Source organism: Thermobia domestica, chromosome 2 (assembly GCF_964235325.1).
Source record: "Thermobia domestica chromosome 2, izTheDome1.hap1.1, whole genome shotgun sequence".
NCBI classification, from domain to species: Eukaryota; Metazoa; Arthropoda; class Insecta; order Zygentoma; family Lepismatidae; genus Thermobia; species Thermobia domestica.
In genome coordinates this window covers 361,317,548-361,335,289 of record NC_137455.1, presented here as the reverse complement: position 1 = coordinate 361,335,289, position 17,742 = coordinate 361,317,548, and the positions used below count along the sequence as shown (strand labels likewise).

Sequence of the window (17,742 nt, the reverse complement as noted above, 5' to 3'; positions counted from 1 at the left end):
TATCTGTACTTTAAATAAATTATTTAAGTAGATTTTTTTCATATAAAGTTTATTTTTTTTTAAATTATTGTTCAAAGCCTTTGTATTTTAATAAGCCTTTTTCCAAATCAATGCAAATGAATTGTGCTGTCATCTTTGGAGTTCTTTTAAACTATACGTTTGTAGGCGTTTATATATTTGTGGCCAATCCTTTCGACAATGAGATCTCGGAAACTACAGGAACTAAAAGGATGACGTTTTCACTGATCGATTGCAAATTTCATGTAGATTGTCCAGTTCTAATTGAATATTTAAAAAGCATAGCACCTATTTCTTTATTGCTTTTCTACAGGTACACTGGAAGTGTTGAAATTTTAAAAAAACTAAAGCATTACATCCTATGTATTATACATTGCAACAACACATTGTTGTATATAGGGTTTGTATAAATCTCAGGCGTTTGTTTCATGGCCAATTAATAATGAAAAGGAAAGGATAATTATTTCTCCAGTCTAAGATGAATCTTTATTTTTGGAGTATTTTGCCCAATGAACACCATATATAACTGACATTATAATTAATTGTGTATGTAATGTATTTGCTTATTACATAGTGCACGCAAGAAGAAAGAAAACACTGGCCATACATGAATTAGAAACTCCAACCGAAAGTAGGCTCAAACCTTGCGAACGGCTCAAGAGTAATGTTCGGGAGCTTTTAGGATATTACTACACTTGAATGGAAAGTATCTTGCAAGTTTCATTAAGTTACTACTTTTTACTGGGTTTGTGAAAAATTTCCTCTACATATTGGATTATTTTATAAGACTGCGAAAATAGTTTCAAGAGGAAATGTTAACTATTCATGAGGTGCAGGGCTACCAACGTTTGCGAACTAAACCAAATTTCTTTTTTAAAAAAAGTTCAACTTTCGAGTAATAAGAAAATTAACTCTGTGTCACCATTTTGATTGACTTTTGCATAGCTACGAGATATTAGGCGAATCTTGAAAAGGCGAAACTTGAAGCTCCGGTTCGTAATAACACCACAGTTCTTGGGATTAGGATTAGGTGTTATACTTCTATGACAGCTATGGCCACGTCAGCTCGTCATGTATGATAGATGATGTCCCTAGCTGACGTCCCTAGAGAAAAAGCTTTTACACTTTTTCGACAGAGTTTCCCGACTGGTAATCGAACCCAGAGCCTCCATGGTTCTTACTGAATAATTATTTTTTGTTTATATGGTATTTAATTTATCGCCTCTTTGTTATAACATCAGCAGTAATATATGTAATTATGTATGTAGTTTATTTCTGTCAGTTGCTTTCAACCTTCTTCTTCTCCTTGTTCGCTGCTCACGCCTCCCAGGTTGGGAATCACTAGTATAAAAAATAAACAAGGATATTTTATAAAAACAAACGAAGGACATATCTGTTCTAACGAATCTTGTAGTTCTTTTTAGTTCCTATTTTAGAACGAATAACACATTGCTCTATATTACATTACGTCACAGGAGAAAGACATTTATATAACTTCATAGTTTGCTCAATTTCTAGTATAACCTTAAGCAACAACTTCTACTTCCTTTACAACGTAAGAAAAAGTGACACTATGAAAATACAATCAACTCCAGAAGCTTGGAAAGCAAACTAAAATATGTGTTAACTCCACCGAGAAATGCTAGATAACGCCAGGTTGATTTATTTGTTATACGAGATTTCTTCTTTTTTTTTTTTTAATTTACAATTGTTTGAATTTCTTTCGTAGTGAGTGTTGGGAAAGTAGGTTTGTGAAAAAAGTTCAGAATTACCTTTTTGGCAGATCTACCGTAATTTTGAGTAAAGAATGGCAAAAGAACCCCGGATTAAGAGTTTAGCATCGTATGAACTGAAAAGGGCTCGTAAAGCTCAGAACGGTTCGTTAGAATTAACACAAGTATGGACAACAAATTCTTCGGCTACACAGATCGATATGACTGTACCCTCTATAAATGGTAAGAACTTAAACTTAAGTTTTCTTTATTTGCTTATTACTTAATATGAGCATTTCAGGTTTTATTTTTATTTATTTATTTATTTATTATTTTCTTTAGTAATGCAGTTGAACATTATTTGAGCCAGGTTTTGAAAAAGTTATTATGAGCCAAATTTATTATTTTACAGAGAAACAGGAGTATGAAATTGAAATGAAATTTTTGAGTTTTACGTCCCACAGTTATGTCGGTTAGGCTAAAGGAGACGGTGATGATGAGAGATGAATGAAATGGTGGAATGAAGAAAGTGAGAGGAAACGGGAAAACCCCGAGAAAACCCACGCACACGGTGTTTGTCCACCACAAAGTTCACTTGGCGGGAGCAGGGTTTGAACCCGGGACCAGAAACAGGAGTAAAAGTGAGGGGAAAGGTGGGGGATGTCGTACACCCACTTCCAAAAACTACCTATGGCGTCTCCCCGCTTCCTAAAAAAAAAAAAAAATACAATGGGCAAAGATAGGCACGAGGATGCCGTGACGTCATGCATCCACCTACCTTTTCAGATCCACTTTTACCCCTGCAGAGAAAGACTACCCCTGAGGAACTTATTTATAAAAGACATACCACTAACTAAAGTATTGCTGTAGAAATAACATACCGAATATAAGCATTACTGCCATTTAATCGTCCACAGTGAAGTACACAGAATTTCACCAAGGGGAGTACCAGCTTCCAAGCTCACATGATTTCAGGACACGGGCGATTTTTGTACATTCTCTTAACATTGTCAATGTTTTATTTTTTTAAATAATATATTGTTAAGGGAGGGGTTAAAACTCGGAAACTCTCTTTGTATATGCCACTGATATTCCATAACAAAATACTGTAGCATATTTCAATTTAATTAAGAATTGAAAATTAATCTGTAAGTTTAATTGTTAGTTACAATTAACAATTGAAGTAAATAATGATCAATTGTTAATTGCAGTTGACCATTAATCAATGAGAATCAATTTTAATTAGTCAATTGGAAATAATTGCTGAAAAGTAATTATAATTAAATTCAGTCATTCAATTGGAATTGAATTTTATTTTCAATTAATGCAATTGCAATTAATTTACTCAGCAATTACTTACAATTGTTTGATTAATTGCAAGTGATTTTCATTGATTAATTTGTAACACTGTAGTTGTGTATATATTATATCATACAGCTATTTTCCAATATATATATATACAGGGTGAGTATAAAGTCTTGCAATGATTACAAAAATGTATTACAGAAGAACCGTTTGACATAATAATGTAAATACTGGTTAGTTACATAGGTTAGTATTATAAGTTTATTTTAAGACCACTTACGTTGCTTATGTTACTGATGGGCGATTTGCTTTCGTGATTTGCTTTCAGCACACATTGCACTTTCTCCTGCTTCGATGCCATTTCGCCAACTCTGCCGTGTTGTGACAAAACGCTGTAACTTTGGCGCAGCAGTTTTGCGAAAAAGAGCCGTAAAGTTTTCATCCGAAAATGTGATCTGTATCGTGTAGAACCAATGTAACTAGGCAATAATGGTCAACCAATCAATTTTCACCAAATTTAATCACACAACATGCATTTGCGTAACATTACATGTAACCACGTGTTTCCAAAGTCAAGATACACTGGTTCTACACGATACAGATCACATTTTCGGATGAAAACTTTACGGCTCATTTTCGCAAAACTGCTCCGCCAAAGTTACAGCGTTTCGTCACGACACGGCAGAACTAGTCCGCGCGCGCCAAGTAACGTACTGCGTCACTCTTGGGTAGCACTAGTGCCATCTATTGATCTTTAAAAAAAAAACTTGTAATATTAACCTATGTAACGGACCAGAATTTACATAATTCTGTCCAACGATTATTCCGTAATAAATTTTTATAATCAGGGTATGACTTTATGCTCACGGTGTATATAAAATTGTTAGGTGGTTAACTCCCCCTACACTGCTTGACCGATTTTTGATGATTTTTGGTACATGAGTGAATCCTGGGGAAATTTAGGTTTTTATTATCCTAGTTTTATGGAAGGGCTTGTTTTAAAGGGAATGAATGATTCAAGCATTTATACCGAAACTACAATATCTCACGTTCAAGTTGATGAAACCTTATATATCTATTCATTAGAAATAAAGGGACCCATGTCCTTGGGACGCTGAATCGATTGCAGAAAAACACCATCTTGATAGCATTTACTGTTTTTGCCCTACGGAAATCATTATTGGAACCAAAAATAATAGAAAATTTCAACCATCACAATTTTTGGTAGAGTGTTTTGGATACGTTGTTCTGAGACTGTGAATCGTTTGAAAAAAGAAAAAAATTCTCGCTATCTGATACCGTTTTCGTTCTATTGTGATAAATGGTTGAAACCGATATTGAAATCCGAAGTAAAAGTAAATCTGAACTAAAGAATGAGTCAGAAAAAACTTGGCCAGTAACTTTGACCAAAAAAGTAGTTAAAGAAATGAAAAGAAGAAAGGTCGTTTTAATAGTTTAGTTGACTATAAAGTAAAAAAAATTAAACACACAAAAGATATAATAAAGAACTAATTATGGAAAAATGCTCGTACATTACTTTTAATCCGCTTCATAAGAGTTCGCACATCTTCTTATGTTATTTGATTGGCAGCTGCAGTTCACTTGCGACGAAAAGTTTTCAAGTTAGCCGCTTTCCCTTTTGATGTTTTCAATGTTCTTTTAATGAGGGCCCAATATTTTTCAATTGGCTTAAGTTCAGGGCAATTTGGTGAATTTGCCTCTCTTCGAACTGCGACGATACCCTTTTCTTTTTAACAATCAGTGGCTGCTTTAGGGTAGTGAGAGATAGCAAGATCTGGCCAAAAGAAAACAGAGTTACCTTGTGACATCACAAATGGATACAAGCGTTTTTGTAAACACTACTTTGTATAAATTTCGCCGTTAATTGTCCGTGTTGTGATGAACGCCTTGCTTTTTTTTTTTTTTTTTTTTACCGCATGAACAAATAGCTTGCTAAATCAATTTTTTTTTGGGGGGGGGGATATTTGGATGCCTTCCGTTGTTTAAATTTATCCTGCACATCTCCTCTCTTCAGTGCCACGTAGTACTCCTTTCCGGAAATTTAACTGAAATTGGAGAAAGGAAGAATTACGTATTTTTGTCATTATACGTTCAATATAATTCGTATCCTAAGGGAGAGAAGGGGTACAAATACTTTCTATACACCTATTCCTCCTCGTTCGAAGAAGTGGGATGTTTCAGTTTAGTATAATAATACATGTATTTTTGCAGGGAAAGAAACATCTGCCAGTATTATAAAAGTGTCCATAAACGGCGGTTTCACAAACTCAGAAGGTACTGACCTCGATCTTACAACGACTCACCAAGGGTAGTCGTCAACCTGGTTCGATCGATGATATATGAATCTCGAGTGGTAGTAATAGTTTGCATGTAAAAATATCCTTAATAATTATACATATTATTATTCTCACCTTTTCTATCAAAATTATAAAGTCGATGAACGGTATCAAATGGTTTATTAGTTGATACACTTTTATGTATTTTTATTCAAACTGTCATGCACACAGACATGATGATTAGGTATCCATAAACAACTACATAGCAACCATTTACATAATAATATCCCATAATATATATTTTTTACATATATTAAAAACATTCTTCTTTTGTTATTTTTACATTAACATTATATTAGGTATAGTGCTTGTGTATGAGCACTTTCTGCCCAAGGTGCAGGTAATTATTAAACTATCCAAAGTATTTCGTTATATAAAATGTCGCCCGACAATTGGACTGAATATAAAAGTCATAAGCGAGCTTGGCTTTTATCTTCAAGAACCACTGGTCCGTTTACAATAATGGTCTTACATTACATATGTCCATCACATTTTGATCGCCCCTCGTATGTATCTTCATTACATATCATAGATATAGATACATTTATAACAAATCTTTCACTTCATTAATACTTATCTTTTATTACATTAATGTTTATCCTTTATTATTAAAAACGTCGACGCTTATTAATATAATTAACGAGGGTGAAACACAAATTACCATGATTAATAGTTTCAATCATTATTGAAACGGTGATGTTACAAATAATGTTTGATCTTTCAGGGCGCAGTGAATAACAAATAAGTTAGATGGTGTATTTTAATGTATACATCGTAGCACTAAGATGTCATAATAAAGAAGAATCTTGTTCAAATAACATATAGGATAGCTCATAAAAACAGTCGTCGAATAATGAGCTTAATAAAAATGGACCTTATTCTTAACATAATCTTTGACAATTAAGTTTTCAACACAAATCAATCTAATATAAATAACCTTTGCCTTTTAATCAATTATGAATCGAATTATAATTCCTCATATTGCCTGTATAGCGAAGTTATAAGAATTTTTTTTTTTTTTTTTTTTTTTTTTTTTTTTTTTTGCTAGTCGTGGACGACTAGCTCCCGCCCAAAGGGTACCGCCCTTTATATCGGGAAGTGGAGTAAAGGAATGATGGGATTAGGGAATTGTGGATGGGTACTAGTAGATTTATTAAACTTTATTTCAACATTTTATTTTACATCATCATAAATATATTAATGCATTTATTGATCAACACAGTAGTATATCATATATTAACAAAAGGGTTGGACATTATGGCCGTTAACCATAATCATATTGAAAGGGGGATGGGAATGAATGGTAATGAGGTGCAGAAGACGTCCCAGCAACGGGTTTTGTTAGCAAGACAGATGTGTGTTATCTTCTGATCCGGGGGCAGCTCCGGATCTGATGGAGACAGGGGAAGCCCAGTTAGACAAGAGGACTACTGTGCATAAGATGGAATAATGTAAGGTGATGCCGTGTCAGTGATGTAGTCTGTAATGAAAAGATGGTCAGGACTGTCAGGTGGTAAGGAGAAGTGGTACAGGGTAAAGAGGAGTGAAAGAGGGGTATGACGGAGAAGGACATCGGTCGGGTGTAAAGCAAAGTGATGCATCGTGTCTAGAAGTAAGGGGTGATGAGTTTGAAAGCGAGTTGAAATGTAGCGGAGGCGTAAGGTTTCAAGGTGATAGAGTATATGGGGAAATGGCGTACTATCGTAGAGTTCATGCGTTGGGCTGGGGAGGCGTATACGGAAAGCTAAACGGAGTGCGTGCCGTTCAATAATTTGAAGTCTGGTATAAAAGGAGGGAGCTGCGGCAATCCAGGCGGTAAACCCGAAAGTGAGAACGGGGCGGAGAAAAACTTTGTAGGTGGTTAAGAGGGTGTGGGTGTTCAATCCCCAGGTAGTACCAGTGAGACGGCGTAGAAGGTTGAGACGATTGTAGGCTTTGCTGCAGATGGACTTGAGATGGGCAGTCCATTTAAGATGTCTGTCGAAAACTATCCCTAAATAAGTGACGGTGTTTTGAGGCTGAAGAGGAACGTTGTCGACATGAACATGGAAGTTAGCAGGGTTGCGATACACGCGAGAGCGTTTGTTCGGAGGAAGAAAGATGATGGTTTGCGTTTTAGCAGCATTTAAGGTCAGTCTCCAGTGTGTGCACCAGGCGAGAAATGTGTCAATAGCAAGCTGTGGAGTTCAGTTTATCTCTTGGATAGTGCTGGCTATGGCGAGAAAGGCTGTGTCATCTGCAAATTGATATAAACTGATATTTCCAGGCAAAGGAGGAAAGTCGGCCACATATAACAGATATAATAACGGAGATAGTGAGGACCCTTGAGGGACACCAGAATGGAGAAATATAGGGTGTGAGAGGTGGTTGTTGATAGTTATATAACTAATTCGACAAGAAAGAAAGTGGAAGATAAAACGAATGTAACACAGGGGAAGGCGGTAAGAGAAGAGTTTGTAAACAAGACCAAGGTGCCACACCTTATCAAAAGCTTTTTCTAAATCGAATAAGACCAGGCAGGAAGGTTTGGATGTGTTGAACTGCATTGTGATATTGGTGGTAAGGCGCATAAGCTGATCATTGATACTATGTGAGGGTCGAAAGCCTGCTTGCGGAAGAGGAAGGATATTATGATCGGAAAGATGACGATGTAGACGTGTGACAAGGATGCGTTCCAGAATTTTGCTGAATACAAGAGTAAGCTGAATAGGCCGATAAGAGGAGACAGCATGTGGAGGTTTGTTTGGTTTGGGAAACATTAGAGTGATCGATGATTTCCAGTGAGTCGGGATGAAGGATGTGCGCAAAATGAATGTGTAAATAGCTGCAAGTAAATGGAGAAGAACATAGGGAGCCTCTTTGATATGTCGGTAAGAAATATGATCGGCGCCTGGAGCCGACTGACGTTTACGCGCGACTGTACTGTGGATATCTTCGACCGTAATAGGAGCAGTGAGATAACTATTTGCAGGTAGGTGGTGGTTGGAGTTGGGTTGAAGATCGGGTGAAGAAAGATTGATATTTTCTGCTGGATGACGGCGTATGGATGGATCAGATGCAAGAGGAGTGAAAATACCTTGAAGATAATCAGCAAAGGCGTTCGCTTTAGCAGTATCGTCACTGAGAGGGTCGTCTCCGCCTAAGAGAGGGTACGGTGTACGAGAGGATCGTCCAGTGAGTTGGTGGAATCGTTTCCAGTATCTGGTAGGATGGGTGATGGTGGAAAGATCATTGCAGGTAGTGATCCAACGGCGACGTTTATAAGCAACAAGGTAGTTGTGAACAGTGCGTTGATACTGGCGGTGGAGACGGAGAGACTCAAGGTTACCAGTGTGAGTGAAGTCTCGATAATGTGCCCGGGAACGTTTGATAAGTGTAAGATACTGAGGAGGAAGAGCTGGTTTGTAAGCATGAGTGGTGCGAAGCGGAATATTTTGGGCAGAGGCAGTGTGGATGGAAGCTGTGATAGTATCTAATGCGACATAAAGGTCATCTTCTGTTTGTGGTTCCGGGACATTTTCTAAGTGATGTTGGAGAAATGAGCGGTAACCGTTCCAGTTGGCTTTGTCGAACATAGGAAAAGAGCATGGTGGTGAAGGAGTAGTGCGAGAAGCAGAACTTGGGGTTGTAATGGTCAGAAGAATTGGCACATGATCACTGCCGAGAGGATCCAGGACATCTAGCTTGCACCGAGTCTGTAGGTTGAGAGAAGTGATAACAACATCTGGTGTTGTATTACTACAAGGTCTTGTAGGCTTAGGTAACGGATGAAAGTGACCGGAAGTATGCGTTATAAGGTAGTTACGGAAATTCTGTTGCTGTCGAGGCGTACGACTGGAAATTCAGATCCGCTAGAATGATGTAAGTACGATAGGTATCTGAAATGTACTGAATAAACGAATATGGAAGAGGATGTCCAGGACGGATGTAGATGGTTGCAACAGTGATGTTGAGCTGTTTGAAATATAGAGTAGTAACTTGATGTTCGGGCAGTGGATATATGGGAAGAGTAGTGCGACGAAAAGGAAGAGATGGTGAAAATCCTATGGCGACACCGCCACTTGCCCTCCTCGCTGGTATCGAGTTATCGTGCCGAAGCATAGTATAATTTGGTAGGTGTACGTGGGTGCGGGCCTTAAGATGTGTCTCGTTCAAAACAAAACACGCAATATGTTTTTCAAAAAGGAGCTGTTCAAATAAGAGTTTATGTTGAGGTAAGGAACGAATGTTCAGAAAGAAAAAAGTAATGTCCATAATGATGTTAAGAAACAAGATGTTGTCGAATAGAGTCTTAAACGTCTGTTTGCAGCGGATCGGAATGAAAATAAACAGTTTGGCCGGAGTAGGTAGCTGTGAAGTTGATGTTAAGTATGGCTTTGGCAGTTTGTTGAACCTGGCAAAGAATATGGTTGCGCAGTAGCGGATGAATATTTTGGAGAGTAACAGTAAGAAAGGACAAGAATTGGGTGATTGTGATGGGCTGACAGATATCCTGAGGAATAGAAGCTGTTTGAGTGATATGCGGTTTTAATGGTACTGTTAATTCAGGCTTGAATGGATCTGCAGTAGGTTTAGCCTTGCATTTATAACTGTAAGTAGGATAACCAGTTTCGTTACAGGTGGAACATTTGGGAGTGTCCTTCAGGTTAGAACAATTGCGGGTGCTATGAGGGCCAGTGCAGAACCCACATTTAAGTTGGTTTGGGCATGAGACGGTGGGATGATCATTATATACCTGGCACTTTTCACATCTGATTGGAAGTGGAGCAGGAGAGCGAGAAGGCTCGACTCGATGGCGTTTACGATAGATGAAGGCTCCATTTGAAAGAAGAGAGTCTATGGTGTCATGTGAATTGGTTAAAACACGAACCATATAGGTGTTTCCTTGTGTGTTTTTGATACGGATACATTTGATGATAGCATGTCCCTCAAGCTGGAGTTCCTGACTGATTTCTTCGTCCGTAAAGGACGGGTCAACACCGCGGATTACAACTGACAAAGCAGGTTGCTTGCGTGGTGGCGGTGGTTGCTTGGCCGATGGAGTGTTGAGTTTAGTGATAGAAGCATTTTTACCAAAGATTTCGAAGGAATAAGTATTTCGAAGTGTGGATGCAAATTTATCGTCTGGCGTTTTAATAATGATGCCTTTCTGGGTGTAGATGATTTGGGTGATACTTGTCCGTGGGATGTATTTGGTGATGCGATGATATAGTTTCTTGAGATCGAGATATTGAGGGTCATAATTCGTGAGTAGAAATGAATGAACAGGTGGTTTTATAGATGTGAATGAAGAAGTTTCAGCGTCCATGCGATGGGATGAGTCTGATGCAGTAGAAGATTCGCTGAGAGTATGATGACGCTTTGGGTGAGGTGACTGAGGCTGATTCTGAGTAACTTCGTTAGAAGAGGTGCGTTTAGAGCTCTCCCTTCGCTTGTCGGCAGATGCTGACGGAGCGGTGGGGCCCAAGGAAAGATTAGTAGAAGCGTGCGTAGCCATGATAAGCAGTACAAAAACAAATAACAACTAAGTAGGTATGGTGAACAGGTTGAAGCCACCCATTCGGATAGTGGCTTAGGTGAGGAAATGCCCCAGTCTATACGTGTCGCAACAAGCTACCCTTGGCTGAGATAAGTCTGATAGCTGTTGCTCAGCGAATATCTGACGAGCAAGTCCCAGGATCGTGGACAGGATTTCAAAAAGCAGCCGGACTGACGTTTGGTACGTCCCAGCTGATGTGGTCAATATTACTATTGACCTGAGAGATCGAGAATTGTTTTCATTATTGATATTAACACATAAACTTAAAAATAAAAGTTTACAAGAATCTATAACTGATATGGGTTTAACCTAATTTCATTAACGGTAATCAGCTTACATTCATACTTGCATATGATTCTAATAAAGTACATTGTAGTGCACAATCATGATTAGGTTCCAAAACATGTTGTACATGTATTTCGTCGTGATTCTGATTTTGATACGAAGTGCCATCTCTTGACCTCCAATTACGTCTATCCATGTAGCTTGTTGTATTCCTGTAATTTCGCCCTATATTCCGATTGTTTTTATGTCTACTTCTGTTGGGTGATCTGACATCAGGATTATCACGATTAATTAGGTTAGGCGGATTCCCTACATAACTTTGCCTATTTTGCTCGTTTTGATTGCTAGAATTTACTCGGCTTAGGTTGTGTTCCGTATCGTTCACACTTCTGATATTTAGATTCCGAACAGGTACAAAATGATCTGAATTATTCTTATTTTTACCCACTCCTGCTTGTTGATTCAAAGCATGGTATTGAGTTTCATAGCATTGGACAAGCATTAATAAATGGTTGAAACTCATACACTGTGTAGAAAACAAGATCTGTTGTAACTTAAATGGGAGCAAATTTCTAATCGATGCTATTATTCTAGATTCCGATTGCAAGGGATTAACGACTTTTAATTCGTTGTATGTATTTACAACAAACTCTACAACAGATTTGTGCAAACGAGGATTGAAATGTTGATTTCTAATGGTGGCATCTCGATTTGCAAGCAAAAAGTCATTTTCATAATTCGCGATCAATGCCGCTTTGAATTCCTCATATGTATTGATGTGATCGCGTACTGCTTTAAACCATAAAGAACATGGTGGGAGTAATACATGAGGGATTAATTTCATATATTGTGATCTATCTATACTCATTATATTGCATTCGTCCTGAAATTTTTCCAGGAAAGAAGTAGCGTTTTCATTACATTTACCACTGAATTTACTCATAGCCCGTATTTCACTCATCTTAACACTTAACTTTACCTTTCTTTTATCATTCCGTGTACTTATTGGGTGACAATTCCTATCCATGACGTGATATGTCGTTGCACCATCCCTTTTCCGCCCATCTGTACTCTTCGGATGAATTTCTTCCAAAATAATATCCTCATCAGACACAGGTGAAGGCGAAGTCATCTCTGATGGGTGGGGAAACTCCAAGCGCTCACTACCCATATTATTGTGGTATGTGTTGTCCTTAACCTGTAGCGTCCTAATTTCTTCCTGTAGAGTAGCTATCAATTGCGTATTTGCACGTATGTTGTTAGAATTATTGATGACCTGAATCTTTTGCTGTTGAACAGAAGATTCGGTTACTTCTAAATCCTTTTTTACATCACTGATTTCCTGGATTTGGTGGTTGTGCTTATCTTGACAATCCTCAGATATTTTTTTTAACTTTTCCTCGAACTGCGAGGAGATGTGATTCATCGCCTGGACAATTGACTGTTTCGTTTCATCTGACTTCTGTTCCATTCGTCTACTTAATTCCTCGTATTTCTTATTGGATTCTTCAGACTTCTGTTCTATCTTCTGTTCTATCGTCTGCTTCAATTCGACTAAATTTTGTTTCATGGCTTCAAAATCGTCCTTTCGACATTGTTCTTGCCGCTGTAAGGTTAGCAAGATTCGTTCTTCGAATGTCATTCCTGGTGCTACACTATGTTCACCGTTATCACCCTCATTGGATTCATTTTCTATTGCCTCACCGTTCATTTTTCTTATAATTATTCTACCACTTCTCAGTCTTGTGAAATTTGTATTCATTAACTTTATTACAAAAGTAAATTCACTCTTACTTTGCTTCGGGATATGAATTTACAGCAAGATCCCGGGTGAGGTAAACCAAAATTTTTACAACGACTCACCAAGGGTAGTCGTCAACCTGGTTCGATCGATGATATATGAATCTCGAGTGGTAGTAATAGTTTGCATGTAAAAATATCCTTAATAATTATACATATTATTATTCTCACCTTTTCTATCAAAATTATAAAGTCGATGAACGGTATCAAATGGTTTATTAGTTGATACACTTTTATGTATTTTTATTCAAACTGTCATGCACACAGACATGATGATTAGGTATCCATAAACAACTACATAGCAACCATTTACATAATAATATCCCATAATATATATTTTTTTACATATATTAAAAACATTCTTCTTTTGTTATTTTTACATTAACATTATATTAGGTATAGTGCTTGTGTATGAGCACTTTCTGCCCAAGGTGCAGGTAATTATTAAACTATCCAAAGTATTTCGTTATAATCTCCTATATCTACGTTACAGTTTTTTTTTTTTTTTTAATTTAATATATTAAACGTTCAATTTTCTTCTATTGCTGTCAACACTTTTAAGACAAAGCCTAGTAAGATAAACGGTTTTAGAAGAGCGAGGGAAACGTCTTTCGAGGTTTAGTAGTAAATTTTACTATTAAAAATTCAATAATCCCATAGATTTTCGAATTATTCGAAAAAATACACTCTGCATGTATTCGTTACTCGAGCAATATTAAAGGATCTTCCATAAAGAACATAACTTTTGAAAAGTCCGCCATTTCTGTTATAGTAAGTTGGCAACACTAAACGTTAAACGATTTTCATTTTTTTTTTTTTTTTTTTTTTTGTGCTTAGTAATCACCAAAGATGTTATAAAATAGAGAATCTGCCCATACAACAAAATCGTGAAGCCATACGTCACAGTTTTGCCACACTTACTCCACCCGCTCCGCGCCAATAAGATCGCAATGTTTCGAGCTAACAATTATGGTGGAAACGAGAGTAGCCAATCAGACGTGCCGGTTCAGACGATGCTCGGTTCATTGAGTTCATATGATGAAGATACGTATGGGCAGATCCTCTATTTTATAACATCCTTGGAAGTCACGCAGCGCCGAATAGCGCATGGTCGTCACCTGTTTTCTGTACGGGTAGGAATTGAACGCTTCACGATGGAACAGCGTGTTGTCATAGTGACCGACATAGTCGTCCGTCATGAAACGCTCCTCCATTCTTCCCCGTACAGAAAGCAACAGGTCCGTATTAGGGATGGCCAGAACCTGTTCCTGGTGGAACCGGTTTTCGGGTCTGAACGGATTTTGTTACGGAACCGGTTTCTCGGATCCAGGTCTGGAACCGGTTCCTAAGATCCGGTTCTGGAACAGAGTTTTCAGATCTAGGTCTGGAACCGGTTCTGAAATCTGGATCTCCGAGAGCCTGTTCCTCGCGGAACCGGTTCCGCCGGAACTGGAACTTTGTGGCCATCCCTAGTCCGTATCCAGGGGGGTCTAGGGGGCCGGGCTCTACCAAAATTTTCACGGTAGGCTTACAAGTAAACTATAATATGGTGATGAACTATAATGTGGTTGGATCGCCCCCCGACACAAACTTCGTCCGGCACCCCTAAATTTTTGGAGTGGCTACGGGCCTGGAAAGCAAATGACAATCGTGTGCTATTCCGTGCTCCGTGACTAATAACCACGAAGACAACAGTAGAAAATCGAGTAACGTTCAGTGCTGCCAACTTACTAGAACAGAAATAGCGGGCATTTAAAAAAAAATGCAAGCAAGAGCAAGAATTTAATCGCCACCCTTATACAAATAATAGATCAAACTGTGTATTTCAATGAAACGAATATTTTTAAGGAGTGTGGATTGCTAAAACCACACCTTTTACGAGGGAGGACCCAAAAGAAACCGGACTATCGTACTTAAAAAAATATTACATGTTTTACAAAATTCTTTCAGTCTCCTTCAAAGTACTCTCCATTAAATGCGATTCATTTCTCCCATCTTCTTTCCCACTGTTTGAAGCACCTCTGGAACTCTGGAACTTTTTTATCGTCCAATGCGCTTTGCGAAGTTCTTTTTACAGCCTCTACACCGTCAAATCATTTTTCTTTTAGATTTTGTTCAATTCTCGGAAAATGTCATGTTGATCAAAAAGTTTGGACCACTTTCAATCTGAGTTTTCAAGTCCTGGCTCAAATTCAGACGAATGATTCGATCCTGTGTGAGCAGGCAAGAAACAAACTTAGCAGCAACATGTCTCATTTGCAAAACCTCACGCTGGCACGAGCTCCAACTCACTCCTGCCTGTTTTCAAATATCATCGATCATGAAACGACGATCCTCGCTGATTTTGGGGCAGATTTGTTTGATGTTTTCGTCGTTTCGAAATGATGAAGAGCACCCAGAACGAGCATGATCTCCAGCACTCATCTCACCACACTTAAAGCGCCCAAACCACTCAAAAAATTGTGTGCAGTTCATAGTATCCTTCTCGAAAGCCTGTTGAAGCACTTGGTAAGTTTTCGTTTCCGATTTTCCAAGTAAGAAGCAAACACACTCCTTGTTCTTTTGAATCTGCCATAACGATTTCGCAAGCGGCAAACGAGAACAGTTGTGAAAAACAATAATACGAACAAACGTTAACCTCCTACGCAGATGTCGCTTGGCCAACTGATCTGGGAAGGTCTCTACTAGACCCACCTAGCAGGAAAACTCTCTACTACGCCTAGGAACGGCAGCACTCTTTCAATCCGGTTTCTTTTGGGTCCGCCCTCGTATAAGTTATCCCGTCTGTCGGCCCGGGAGACAAGAAATCTCAAGAATTACTTGGTGGCTTACCATCAATTTTGATAAGGATGTAAAGAGTTCGTTGATTGAAGTGATATACAGACCTTAGATAAAAAATAAAACATTCCCGGTTTCAACGTTGATCACTATACAGCTAGAAACGGCAATAGATAGCGAAAAGTTGTTTCCTGCAATCGATTAAGCGTTCTAAAAATACATTTCAACTCCATTTTTAACTTTCAACTAAGCAGGGATGACTCCAAAGTTGCACCTTGAATCTGGGAATAACCTATGTTTCCCAGGGACGTAAGCAGGAATTTATTTCGGGAGGGATCCAAAGCTTTTCGGGGGCGTCTAAACACAATTTCGGGCTAAATTATATTAAAATTTGTAAAATTGCCCCTAAGATTAGACTAAATTTACAAAAAGTCCGGATTTGGGGGGTCCAGACCCCCCAGGACCCACCCCTTGCGTACGTCCCTGATGTTTCCTGAAATGGTTTGTCGAGCAAGTTCCAAAACAGGTTTCAATTCCTAGCTCAGAAGTGTCTCCATCCCTTCAGGGTTGGAAATATATAGAACAACTTGACCTACATGCCTTAGAATATATATCCAATAGCTCCGCATGACTAAAGAATATAATATGGACTACCCAATTATATCCTATATCAAGGTAATGAAACTAAAAAAAAAAATATATTTCACTATAAATATCCTATATTAGTGGACCTATAAAGTTGAGAAAAGCATACCCATAATATCCAGTCAACAGTAAGTCATTTGGTACCACAACTAATGTAACTCACTGTTATGGCACACATTCGGTGTACGCATTTCAATTTTTATATTTTCCATGATTTCACCTACATACGTTGTCAGATCAGTACGTTCCTTATATACTTGTCAACTGCTTATCTAGACGAGTTGTTTGATAGGTCACATGGTACAAAAATGTTCAATAAATTTTGAGTTACTAATTAGGTGATAATTAGTCGTGCTGGTCATTTGAGCTCATTTACTAGATGCAAACACCTCTTTCCTTTCTGGTACTTGGGGTCCCGCGTTCGATCCCAGCCCCCGTCAAGTGAACTTTGTGGTGGACAAACACCGTGTGCGTGGGTTTTCTCGGGGTTCTCCCGTTTCCTCCCACTTTCTTCATTCCACCATTTCATTCATTGCTCATCATCACCGTCTCCTTTAGCCTAACCGGCATAACCGTGGGACGTAAAACTCAAAAATTTCATTTCATTCATTTCATTTCACCTCTTCCCTTGTAGCTATATAAACCACTTTGGTCACCTTTCAGAGTTTAAACCCTCCAACCACGACAACGCCCGCGTAATGTAAGGAAAGAAGGCTCCAGCTGGGTGTTGTTTGCTGAAGCTTGGCTTTAGTGTTTGACTATGTGTGAGAGTCATGTAACTCACATGTAACGGTCCAAGCAAGATGGTGCTGCCAGAACTTGGACTTTGTTTTTAAGGTGTGAAGGCCACGTAACTTACAGTGTCTCACGATTACTCTAGGGCGTGATACTGAGGTTCACTAATAGGATATTTATAGTGAAATAGTCATTTTTGGGTTTATAGGATATAACTGGGTAGGATATAATATAGGATATAATTGGTGCATATTATATTCTTAATCTACTAATCATGCGAACATGGCTATTGCAATTGTCTGCTGGGGTTAGCAATTGTCTGCTGGGGCAGACCTTTTGACTGTTGAGGGGCACGGTAAACACAAATGAGAATTGAAGGGTCTTATAAGTGGCATTTTTATTTTTTCTCAAAAAGTTGGGGGCAATGCCCCCTATGCCCCCCATAAGTCCGCCCATGCATGCGAAGTATGTTGATATATAGGATATAATCTATAGGTAAAGTTGTTCTATATATTTCCAACCCTGAACGGGCGGGGTCACTTCCGAACAAGGAATTGAAACATGTTTT

At 38.4% G+C, this 17,742-nt stretch overlaps 1 protein-coding gene across 1 annotated transcript in view; it reads left to right on the top strand.

Moving 5' to 3' along the window:
• The first annotated feature begins 1,752 nt into the window (after positions 1-1,752).
• The window catches only part of LOC145678825 (synaptic vesicle glycoprotein 2B-like), an 88,539-nt gene continuing 72,549 nt past the window's right edge, over positions 1,753-17,742 (top strand). Inside the window, exon 1 of the mRNA XM_081749371.1 lies at positions 1,753-1,973. Coding sequence (XP_081605497.1) covers positions 1,826-1,973 — 148 coding nt within the window. The 5' untranslated portion in view covers positions 1,753-1,825. The remainder of the gene's footprint in view (positions 1,974-17,742) is intronic.